This window comes from Galeopterus variegatus, unplaced genomic scaffold, assembly GCF_000696425.1.
Source record: "Galeopterus variegatus unplaced genomic scaffold, G_variegatus-3.0.2 Scaffold5753, whole genome shotgun sequence".
Classification (NCBI taxonomy): Eukaryota; Metazoa; Chordata; class Mammalia; order Dermoptera; family Cynocephalidae; genus Galeopterus; species Galeopterus variegatus.
Genome location: NW_007731864.1, coordinates 39,195 through 52,141, shown reverse-complemented (window position 1 = coordinate 52,141; position 12,947 = coordinate 39,195). Strand labels below are relative to the sequence as shown.

At 34.3% G+C, this 12,947-nt stretch overlaps 1 protein-coding gene across 1 annotated transcript in view; it reads right to left on the bottom strand.

Moving 5' to 3' along the window:
• NAALAD2 (N-acetylated alpha-linked acidic dipeptidase 2) overlaps nucleotides 1–12,947 on the bottom strand; it is a 59,354-nt gene that overhangs the window by 42,390 nt on the left and 4,017 nt on the right. Inside the window, exons 3-5 of the mRNA XM_008589914.1 lie at nucleotides 7,881–8,067; nucleotides 4,030–4,131; nucleotides 3,070–3,195 (exon numbers count right to left, since the gene is read on the bottom strand). Of these exons, the coding sequence (XP_008588136.1) occupies nucleotides 3,070–3,195; nucleotides 4,030–4,131; nucleotides 7,881–8,067 (415 nt within the window). The remainder of the gene's footprint in view (nucleotides 1–3,069; nucleotides 3,196–4,029; nucleotides 4,132–7,880; nucleotides 8,068–12,947) is intronic.

Below are 12,947 nucleotides of genomic sequence, written 5' to 3'. Positions count from 1 at the left end.
AGAATGGCAAATGATTGGCTTTTCACATAAGAAAAAAATCAATTTAATAATGGAAGGAAATATAAACACTGCTTTTTATTGTGCCATTACACATTCAGTTCTCCTTTCATTGAACACAATTTCCCTCTTGGTAGACCTAAGAAACTTCCGTTTATTCTATAAAACTCTAAACAAGTTATCACCGTCTCTATGAAACATTCCTATTGTCCCCCAAACTGCAAAATGAATGCCTCCCTTCTTCTTTGTACTTCTGTATTTTATATATATTTCTACTGTAGGATAGATCATAGTGTATTAAAAATACTTTTAAATGTCTGTCTCCCTTACTAGACTGAGGGTGTTATTGAGAACATGTACTATGTCTTATTCACTTTTAACTACCCACCCTTCAAAATTTAGCACATCATGGAGTAAGCACTCTACAAATTTTTGTGGAACTAAACTGATTTAAAATTTTATGCAGGACAGTAATAGTGTATGGAAGACTTCCCGAAGTGTTTTTGTAAATATCTTTCTAACAATTCAAACTGGCCAAGAATAGGAAAATCTACCCTGTGAGATGCTGCATTCTTCATTATCAGAAGTACTGTAGCAAAAGATGGATAACTATCATTCTTGGTTCACTAAAAGGCATTCCAATATTCAGAAAGCAGTCTGCTATATAAAGTGGAAGGTGGAAGTATAATTTGTTGCAACTTTTTTGAAGGGCAATTTGATTATGCCTATCAAAATTTTGAAAGAATATACACTATGACTCAGCCATTTCACTTCTAAGAATTTATACTACAAAAATCTTCAAACAAATGTTTGAACTGCATATGAATCAGGATTTCACAATGGAATTATTTGTGGTAGTAACAAATTCAAGACAAGCCAAGTATTCATCACCAGGTGAACAATTAAATAAGTTGCTTATCAATTCTGTAAAATATTATGCCATCATTTAAAATAATGAGGTATTCAATAAGCAATTATGTAGACATTGCTAAATACCAGCCATTATCCTAAGTGCTTTCAAACATAAACTCATTTAATCCTAATAAGGACTCTATGAGATTGGTGCTATTTCAGCATTCCCATTTATATATGAGGAAATTTTGGCACAGAGAGGTTAAGTAATTTACTCACAGTAAAAGATCTAGATAAGAGGGTCCTGCTAGATCAGACACAGGTGGTATGAATCTAGGGTGCTATATGCTTATCTACTATATTATACATCACTCAATGTGCTGACATTGAAGAATACCCATGAGATATGGCTGAGTGAAAAAATACAGTTACACAATATACAGTATATGATGCCCACCTTGTAATGTTTTTTTACAAGGTGGGCATCATATACTGTATATTGTGCAACTTTATTTGTGTATATACACAAGGTGCCTTCAAAAGTTCATAGAAAATGCATATTATGAAAACAGTATGCATGCATTTCAAAAATTTTTTCTGCACCAAAATAAACTCGTACTAACTTGTTATAACATCTCTGAACAGGATCTAGTTTGAGGCACTAAGTAAGATAAGACAGCAGTTTGAAAAGAGCCCCTGTCAAAGCAACATGAATTCTGCTACAATTAAAGCAAGAACAAACATCAAATTGATGTTGAAGCTTGGGTAGAAGAATGGTGTAAGCATTGATGCTGTACAATAACTTCATGGGGACAATGCCCCAAAGAAATTAGCAGTTTACAAATGGAAAACTCATTTTAAGAAGGGCAAGATGATGTTGAAGGTGAAGCCTGCAGCAGCAGAACATCCACATCAATTTGCAAAGAAAAAAGTGAATTTTGTCTGTGCTCTAGTTGAAGAGGATCAATGATTAACAGTAGAAATAATAGCCAGCACCACAGACATCTCAATTGGTCCAACTTACACAATTCTGACTAAAAAATTACAGTTGAGTAAATTTTCCACTCAATTGGTACCAAAAAAATTGATGCATCCAGATCAGCTGCAGACAAGAACAGAGTTATCAGTGGAAATTTTAAACAAGTGAGATCAAAGTCCTAAAGCATTTCTTCAGAGAATTTTAATAAAAGATGACACATGGCTTTACCAGTATGATCCTGAAGACAAAGCACTATCAAAACCATGGTTACCAAGAGGTGGAAGTGGTCCAGTCAAAGCAAAAGAAGACCCCTCAAGAGCAAAGGTCATGGAAACAGCTTTTTGGGATGCTCAAGACATTTTACTTGTTTTTCTGGAAGGTCAAAGAACCTACTTATTATGAGAGTGTTTTGAGAAAGTTAGCCAAAGCGTTAGCAGAAAAATGCCCAGGAAAGCTTCATCAGAGAGTCTCTCTCCACAAGACAATGACCTGGCTTATTTCTCTCATCAAACAACAATTTTGTGAGAGTTTTGATGGGAATTTTTAGGTATCCACCACAGAGTCCTGATTTGGTTCCCTCTGACTTTTTGTTTCCTAATCTTAACAACTCTTTAAAGGCCACCCATTTTTTCTAACAATGTAAAAAAGAATGCATTGACCTAGTTAAATTCCCAGCACCCTCAGTTCTTTAGGAATGGACTAAATAGCTAATATCATTAGTTTAAAAAATGTCTTGAACTTGATGAAGCTTATGTTTAGAAATAAAGTTTATATTTTTTATTTTTATTATCTTTTTTCATTTTCCTACAAACTTTTGAACTTCCCTCTTGTGTATAAATATGTATGAATGTGTGCATATACATAGGTGAAGTGGGTATATAAAACATATATATTCCACAGAATTAGGTCTAGAAACAGCTATTAAGATTGGTTATGTCTGGGCAATGAAGTTGAGTAATACAGGGAAGCTTTTACTTTTTAGTTTATATAAATTTACATTAATTAAATTTTAAAAAACAAATAATACTTCTATAATTACAATAATTAAAAATGATTTCCCTTTCTAGATATGTGAGTTAACATATACACTGGATTTTCTGTGTGCCCATGGCTATTAGCAAAAAATAAACAATCTTTTTTTTTCTTTTTGCAAATTTGGAAACTTGTAAAGCAAGTTAATTATTTACATTTATAGGATATATCCTCTCTCCTTCCCTCTAGAAAAACAAATAACACCCTACTTTATTTCCTCTGAAGATTTTCCCATATCTTGCAATAACAATCTTTCCAGTGCAGTTGATGCTCATCTCTCTTTCTAGTTTAAAAAAGTCTTCAGTACGGGCATAGTTCACATATACAAGATCTCCCTATACAGAAAAGAAAATAAAAAATACATAGTACTGTTAAAGAGAAAACAGCAACAGAAAAATGAGTTTGCTATGCAATACTGCATGCATCAATCAAAAGTTTTCCTTTCTTATTTGGGATTGATAAACAGATGCATGGGCAGAAGGCTTTAGAGAATCTTTCAAAATCCTGAATAGTTTTAAAAAAGTGATAATATATAAGATATATTTTATTATAGTTATTTAATGATTTTGGTGGCTGGCCAGTACAGGGATCCAAACCCTTGACCTTGGTGTTATTAGCACCACACTCTCCCAAGTGAGCTAAGTGGCCAGCTCCCAAGACATATTTTAAACAATGATTTCTGTTTTAAAGAAATTATCCTAATATATTGCTCTGCAAAAAATAGAGAAAATAAATATCATTTTAAAAATCCCAACTATATTTAATTTCCAACCATGACATTAATTTAAGAACTTCTGTGGCATTATCTATAAAATTAGATCTACAAATACAAACCTAACAAAAATTCAGATATTGGCAATGAAAAGCTTGTAAAAACACCTGTTGCCCTTCGCTGAATTAAAGGCAGGTTCAGCAGTTTCTTTGTCATTTCAAAGAGTAGCATCAGGTTCTGTTTTTAATGTATTTATTTTCTTTCTTTTTTTCTATTTTCCTATTGTAGGGTTTTTTTTTTCTGTTTTATTATTATTATTTTTAATTTGGGGGGCAAGGTTTTCGTACAACTGAGCGTCAAACAATGGATTAACATATACGGTTACCTAATCCCCTAGGTTTTAGTCCTCCACATAGGAAAAAAAGAAAGAAAGAAAGAAAAATGGCTTTTATCTTACCTCTGGCATGCCCTGGGCTGAGAAAGCATTATATGGTGGTACAATATTGGTAACATTCTCATATCCTTCTGGTGGTGGTTCAAGGTATGATGTTTTGAAAATCTAGCAAGAATTGAAACACAGCAAGTTGGAGAGAAAGACTCCAGATCATTATTAAGGTATAATTCATTTTGCCCCCAAGAATACTCTTAAGATTAAGCATCCTGGAGCTAGGTTCTATAATTAAATAGGTAAATTCCACTGACAACAATAAGAAAGACTTTATAATTATTTTTTATTTTTAAAATTTATTTATATTTGGCCACAAAACAAATCTTAATATATTTAAAAAGACTAAGATATTAGAAAATATGTTCTCTGGCCACAATAACAGAAGGAAATTCAGAAAATTCAAAAATGTGTGGAAATTAAACAACATTCTCCTAAATAAACAATGGATAAAAAGAAAAATCACGGAAATTAGAGAGTACTTTGAGATAAAAAATCAAAGTGCAACATATCAAAATTTATAGAATGAAGGGCTCATGCAGTACTTAATGGAAAATTTGTACTTGTAAAGACCTATATTAAAAACAATGAAAATCTCAAATCTGTAATGCAAATTTCTACCTTAAGAAAACAGAAAAAGAGGAGCAAATAAACCAAAAGCAAATATAAGTAGGAAATAAATATTACAACAGAAATATATGAAATAGAGAATTTTATATTAAAAACAATGAAAATCTCAAATCTGTAATGCAAATTTCTACCTTAAGAAAACAGAAGAGGAGCAAATAAACCAAAAGCAAATATAAGTAGGAAATAAATATTACAACAGAAATATATGAAATAGAGAATTAAAAAACAATGGAGAAAATCAACAAAACCAAAAATTGATTCTTTAAAAAGAACAATAAAATTTGCAAACCTTTATCTAGACTGACCATGAGAAAGAAGAAAGACGAATGAATTACTAAAATCAGAAATAAAGCAAGGGTATTATTACATTGTCATTACAGCTTTCTGTGGTGGTAAGATTTAGTTTCTTTCTCTTTCTCATTTGCATTTTTGTTCTACCAGAGTGTTTTGTTTTTTCTTGTGTATTTGTGGTAGTGACTGTCATTTTTTCGGATTCCAGATGCAGGACTTCCTTGAGGATTTCTTGTAGAGCTGGTCGCATGGGGGTCAACTCCTGCATTTTTTGTTTGTTTGGAAAATGCGCTATTTTTCCCTCATTTCTGAAGGATATAGCCTTACTGGATACAGTATTCATGGCTGGCAGTTTTCTTTGAGTATTTTGAGTATATCACCCCATTTTCTTCTAGAGCTCCCTTATAGGTGACTTGATGCTTTTCTCTTACTTCTTTTAAGATTCTTTGAGCTTTGCTGTTTTGATGATAATGTGTCTTGGAGAGGATTTTTGGGTTGAATCTGTTTGGGGATCTTTGTCCCTCCTGGATCTGAAAGTCCGTGTGGTGGTGGTTCAAGGTATGATGTTTTGAAAATCTAGCAAGAATTGAAACACATCAAGTTGGAGAGAAAGACTCCCTATAGCTGTGAAGTTTTCTGTTATTTTGTTGAACAGGTTTTCCATGCCTTTTCCTTTCACCTCCCCCTCTGGAACCCCCATGATTTGAAGGTTTGTGCACTTCAGGTTGTCTGCTATCTCTCTTAGATTTTCAGTTTTAGAAATTCTTTTTTCCTTTTTATTTTTTCTGCCTGGATTATTTTGAAAAGAATATCTTCAAGATCAGAAATTCTTCCTTCTGCTTGTTCTAGCCTACTGCTTAAGCTCTCTGTGTTTTTTTCGTATCATTGAGTGAATCTTTAAGTTCCACGAGTTCTGCCAAATTCTTTTTTAAGGTATTAATTTCCTTGTAAATTTCCTCCTTCACATCCTGGACATTTTTCCTCATTTCATTATGTTGTCTGTGTCTTTTCCTGTCTCAGTGAGTTTCCTTAAGATTGTTGTGCAGAGATCCTTTTCAGTCATTTCAAGAGCTTCCTGCTCTATATGGTCTGGTATTTGAGAATTACTGTATTCTTTTGGGGGTGTCATATTTTCTTGGCTTTTTGAATTTCCAGTATCTCTACAATGACATCTGGCCATATGGTAGAGCAATTGCTTCTTCTGTTACTCTGTAGTGGGCTTTGAGGAGAGAGATGTCCTCTTTTTCAAGTCCCTGCTGGTGACTCTCCTAGTGTCAATGCAGTCAAGTGTCTGGTGGGCCACCTGTGCAGTGGCTGTGGCTACCGCTGTGGCATCAAGCCGCTTTTGCAGCAGCAGTGGCTGTGGCAGTGGTGGGCCACCCATGCGGAAGTGGTGTTTTTGGCATGCTCCTTGTCTGCTTCTGGGCACAGGATGCTGCCCTCAGCTCCTGCCTAGGACCCCAAGTGTGTTCAGTTGCCTCCCTGTGTCTGGGCGGCAGGGGCTCCCTTTGTCTCCTGCCTATGACCCTGGGTGTGTTTGCCTGCTTCTGGCAAGACTTTATTATTGTTTTCAAAATAATAGAAAATTTTTAAGTACATACAATCCCAGGTAATTAAAATTTCCCTTATAAAATAAAAAAACAGGGTTTCAAAGGTGGTATTCTCATGATTCTCCTTTTTTGACTATGCCTTTTCAGCTTCCTTTATGCAACCTTTTTCTTTTGTCTTCGTTTAAGTAATGCTTTGCATGTTTTATCCCTAGCCCCCTGCTTGCCTCATTCTACACTCTCTCCCTGTGAGATTTAATTGACTACCAGACTTTTTTCTATAGCTAATATGCTTATGAAGCTCAGTTTTTCAGACTTACATATTTAAGAGCCTTATTTTATTTCTATTTGGAGTCCAAACTCAACATGTTAAAATTTGTATTTATCTTCTCCCATCCCTAGGCCTGCTTCTGGTTCTGAATTTCTTACCTCTATTAACAGCCTCACTAGTTAGCCATCAATACCACATAGTCTAGGAATCACTCTGAACTCCCTCTTCACCTCTTTCCTCCAGTCAATCACTAATTTAGTCCTGCTAATACACCTCCTAACTATTTCTCAAATCCATCAATCTTCCTTCTTCCTACTAAAATCCTAATTCAGGACTGCATCATCTTTTGCCTGGACTATTGTATTAAGACTGAAACTTTGAACTCCTTGCCTTGTCTAGGTGTAATCTTTTGAATGCCCAATCCATCTAAAATGCCTCTCTAGCTACATCCTTCCCCTACTTAGGAATTGTCATTATCTCCCATGGACTGAAGTTGAAGTCAAAGCTCCTTAGTACAGCATAAAAGTCCTTCTCTGACCTGTCCGCAGAACATATCTACTTGCTTATGTTTTTATCATGGCTCACTTTGTATTTTACATTCATGAAATGCAGAAAAATTTTAAGTTCTCCTCATAATACTAAGCTAGTGGCTATATGTTTCCAAACCTTTGCCAGTATTTTCTTTTGCCTAGAATTCTCTTACCTTGTTTTTTAATTTAGTCAACCCCTTTGATCTTTCATGACTCACATATCAACTCTTTTAGGAAGGCTTCTCTAACTCCAAGGCTGGACTAAGTGATTCTTTTCTATGTAGATAAAGAGCCCTAATCATACTCTTCAGAGAACTTACCACATTGATTTGAAATGAGGCATTCCATTGTCTGCCTCACCTTACTTAAGGAAAGGATCCATGTCCTAGTCTCCATTTTGACGTCAGAACCTACCACCATGACTAACACATAATAATTGACACTAAATAATTAGCTTGCAACTTATTTGTTTTTCTTAAAAATGTGAGTTCTATTGCATTATTAAAAACTTTCTATTTTTCCTTGACCCTACATTGTAATACATATAAAAGGGCAGGATTATCAAATTCAAATGTACCAACAATTCCACATCACCTCAATTCCATGCTCATCCACAATTGATATGTAGTTGGCATTTGTCTCATTAGGGTAAGATAGGAGAACATCATAATGAACCAACTTGGCTGAATCTAGTCCAAACTTCTTCCACTGGGTTTGGATCTTCTTGGCAAGCAGTAAATTTTGTTCTGTTCCTGCCAGATGAGGTAGCTTTGTAAAAGAACTAAAATGAGAATAAAATACAAATGGGAGTTATAGACAATATTCAATGTGCCTGAGAACAATTCAAGATGTTTTACTCATCCTTTAGACATTATCATTTCTATATGAGATTAAAAAAAAAAAAAAAAAAGCTAGAGTGACCAGTTTCTACATATGACAATTTTTAAATTATCTGAGTGCAACTGCAGTTTTCATATTATGCTCCCTTAGAAAAGAACACATTCCATGGTAAGCAACAATCAGCAGAGGCCCAGATATGAGAAGATACACTGGAAGAATGTCATTCTTCTGTACCAGTAGTGCTCTTTCTTGCTCCTCATCAGCAAAGAGAGGACATTTTGTGAAAAAAATAAAATAAAATTTACAAAAAGCTTAATGTTTGCCGGGGCCAGTCAAGAACTTCTACATTTAACTTATATACTTCTACTGTTGATTATAGCATGTTTGTAGTTGCTTATTTATCTCATTGAGGTTAAGGTCTATGCATTTTTACTCTTATATTCCCTAGTGCTTAGCTCTTGCCTGTTCCCCAGGAAGTACAGGTTTGTTGAATTGAATTTGGGCAATGTTCTCTTGGTTCTGGGTGTAAATAAGTTGTAGCATTTAAGTGACCTCACAAATGTAGTTCTCAGTGAGATTCATTTTGCTTGAGGTGAATAATATTTTAAAAGTTCCCAACCCTCCCCCACCACAGCATCCTTACGGCAATAAGAAATACTTTTGTAAATTGTTTTTTTTTTAGTCAACTAGAGGAAAACCAAAAAATATACAGCAGTAGAGAAATTAACATTTATTGAAAACTTTTTATATGCCAAGTGCACTACAGGCACTTTCACATGTGTTATCTCATTTAATTGTCAGTCCTTCTTCCATTATGGACATGTTGCAAAGGGGGAAACTGAGAGAGTGATTAAATAACTTGTTCATAATTTTACAGCTAATAAATACTGGGGCTAGAATCTGAAATTATTGTTGTCTGGTCTTGAGAAATAGTGGTATTTCTAAATAATTCATCTGATTGTTATTACCCAACTGCTTAAAATCCTTCTGCAGTTCCCTACACCCTGCATTATAAAGTTCACACTCCAACATGGCATATATGGACCTTTTAGGTCCAATTTTCCCTTCCACCTTTGAGCTTCATTTCCTTCCACTCTCTTTACAAGCTTCTCTGTTCTATGTCTTTGAGTATAATCATTTTACTCCTGAAATGATTATGCTCTCTCATACTTTTTAGGCTTTCACAAGGTCTTCTCTCAGACATAGATATTGTCTCATCTACCTAAGTCTCCCTCCACTACTACTTCTATTCACTACCCTTTACTATCTGCAAACTATTAACCATCTATTAGGACTCCTCAAGTATTATCTTCTCTGTGATGCTTTCCCTCTTTGTATCATTAAATGAAAACAGGGTTAATGATTTTTAACATCGTACAATATTTGTTTTTTAAAAAATACAAATGTGTTTAGGGAAGTTATTTCATATTCTTAGACAAAAATGGTAAGGGTGGGGATGTTTAATTTCTACTCTATACAATCTGTTATTGTTTTATTTCTTATAATAAACTGACAATATTCTTGCAATTATAAAAATATATATATTTTATTAAATTAAGATGGACGCTTGACCATGAACTTTTGCTTCTCATCTTTTACAGAACCCACCAAAATTAAATATAGAAATAAAAAAAAAAAAAAAAAAAAAGCAGCAAGGAATAACAGTTTTTGCTTTACATTAGAATTTCTCCTTGTGGTACTAAGATGGGCATTACAGTCCCAGGCATCACATATTCACTCAGTTATGTTCAGGAAAAACAAGTACACACAAGAACAACTATTCCCTCTTTTGTGTTTCTTTTAACAAAGAAAAACTTTTTGTAAAAGATCTTAGCTCAATTTTTCTCCCATTAGACATAATAAGGTCATTTACCCTTTCTCAAATCAGTCATTGTCAGAGAGAAGAGAATTATATTGGATTGGCTGATGGACTAATTATGAGATTCCTGGGCTTGAGAGGAAGATAACCTTTACTGAACACATGCCCTCCTGGAGGAGAGTGAACACTCACAGTTCAGGCTCTGCCAATGAAAAAGTGACTGGGAGAAATTAAATCATTCCCACCATTAATCCCTATAACCCAATCTTGAACCCCTCCTTTCCCTGCTAAACTCTTTTGCTGTGGTCATAAACTCTTTGGATCTACGATCAACAATTCTCCTATATCCTAAGCCCCTTTGCTTGACCTCCTTGTCTTAACTGGTCTCCTCTGAGGACCCTGCTAACCTGCAAGCTGTTTTATTTTCTATGCTCCCACATATCTCAGGGCTTAGAAGGTCAGCTATGAGTCCTTCTTACTCTTCATTGGCTCTTTCACATATTTTTCCTTTTTGTTCTTTCAAAACTAACAGCTTTTAAAGTTTATATCAAAAATCCCTACCAGTTACACATTCTCAGTGCTGTCATCTACAAAACTGGGTCATTCCTCCTCATTCATTAAAGTTATGGGCTCCTAATTCAATGTTTTTCCCTCTATTCTTATCCCTGTCATCATTTTTGGTGTGCAATTTCTGTATTCAGTTGAAAGCAAAGGGAAGAAAAGCCAACTCCAACAAGATACTTAATCATCACAAAAACTATTCATACATCACTTATCACCTGTTTTTTGCGGTTATAGTGTATGTATACATGATACGCACGACAGCTACAGTATAAAGGACAGTGAGGGAAAGAGTAAATGGACATATAGAAATGTGAGGTTTCTGCATTTTATGTTGTCATACAATAGTAACTTTAAGAATACGGGGAACATTACAGATGTATAATATAATCTTTAGAACATCCACTAAAATACAATTCAAAGCAATATAATCAAAAGATAAATTAAAATGAAATAAAAATTTCATATATTCTTCCCACTACCAAAGAAAGGCTGAAAATGAGGAATAAAGATACAAAAACAAAAGAAGAAGACAGAAAACAATAAACTGCTTGGCTTAGGTTTAACCATATCAATAATTATATTATATGTCAATGGACTAGAGCAAAAACTGACAGAATTAATGGGACAAATAGATAATTTCATATTTCTAGAGATTATAACATCCCTCTTGATAGAATCTGATCCTTACTCCCAAAATCAGTTAAAAAAAAAGAAAAAAAAAAAAAAAGAAATTACCATACCAACCAGCAAAAAAAGAAAAACCATATGATCATACTACCTGATGCAGAAAAAAGTATTTGACAAAATTCAGTACCCATTCACAATAAAAACCCTCAGCTGTCCTGGAACAGAGGGAGAGGGCTTCCTTAACTTGACAAAGAGCACCTACAAAATACCTACATCTTAATGGTGAAATTTTAATGCTTTCCCCTTAAGATTAGAAACAAAAAAAAAGAATGTTTGCCTTCATCAATCGTATTCAACATAGCTCTGAAAGTTCTAGACAGCACAATAAGGCAATTAAAAAAAAACAAAGTAAAAGCCATACAGATTAGAAAGGGAGAAATATTAACTGTCGCTATTTGAAGAAAACATGATTTTCTACATTGAAAATCTCATTGAAAATCTACATTGAATATCTCCTATAGTTAGTAGGTGAGTTCAGCAAGGCCACAGAATTCAAGATCAACATACAAAAATCAGCTTTTTGTGTTTTTGTGTTTCCATATACTAACAACAAATAATTTGAAACTAAAATTAGAACACAATCCCATTTACATCCACTCCAAAGAAAATAAAATATTCAGATATAAATCTAACAAAACACATAAGGGATCTGCATCCCCAAAATTATAAAGTGATGATAAAATAAATCAAAGAAGGGCCGGCCCGGTGGCGCACTGCGTTAGTGCGCCGCTTGGGAAGCGTGGCGGCGCTCCCGCCGAGGGTTCGGATCCCACATACAGACTGGTTCCCGCTCACTGGCTGAGCGAGGCACAGGGGCAACACCGAGGGTTGCGATTCCGTTGCCGGTCCCGGTCCGGTACAGGGGCGACACTGAGGGTTGCGATCCGTTGCCGGACACAGAAAAAGACAAAATAAAATAAAATAAAATAAAAAATAAATCAAAGAAGACCTCAATAATTGAAGAAACTTACCATGTTCATGGACTGGAAAACTCAACAAATAAAAATGTCAAGTATCCTCAAATTTATCTCTTAGATTAATGCATCGCCTATCAAAATCACAGCAACGGTTTTTGTAGACATAGATATGCTTATTCTAAATTGTACATGAAAAGGTGAAGGATATAGAATTAGCTAAAACAATTGTTTATAGAATAAAGTGGGTGGAATCATTCTACCTGTTGTTAAAACTTACTATAAAACTTCAATAATCAGGACAGTGTTTACTAGATCAATACAGCAGAATAGAAATCCCAGAAATACATTCACATGAATATACCCAACTGATTTTTGACAACAGTGTAAAAGAAATTAAATGGAAAAAAGATAGCTATTGCGACAAATTGAGCTAGAGCAATTGGACAGCCATAGGAAAAATAATAAAACAACCTAAATTTTTATGCAGACATTAATTCAAAATGGATCACAAACTTTAATGTAAAATGTAAATCAAAGTTTTTTCGGGAAAAGAAAAAGGAGAAAAGTGACAAAGTCCAGACCAAATAGTTCTTGGACATGCACCCAAAAGCAATGATCAATAAAAGGGAAAACCGATAAACTGGACATCACCAAAATTAAAGACTTCTGATCTGATAATGACCTGCTGAGAGGGTGAAAAGACAAATTATGTACTGGGAAAATATATGTACACTGTATTTCCAACAAAAGACTTGTGTCTAGAGTATGTTAAAAAAAAACTCTCAAAACTCAGTAGAAAAAAATAAAACAAAACAAAAACTATCCAGATAGGAA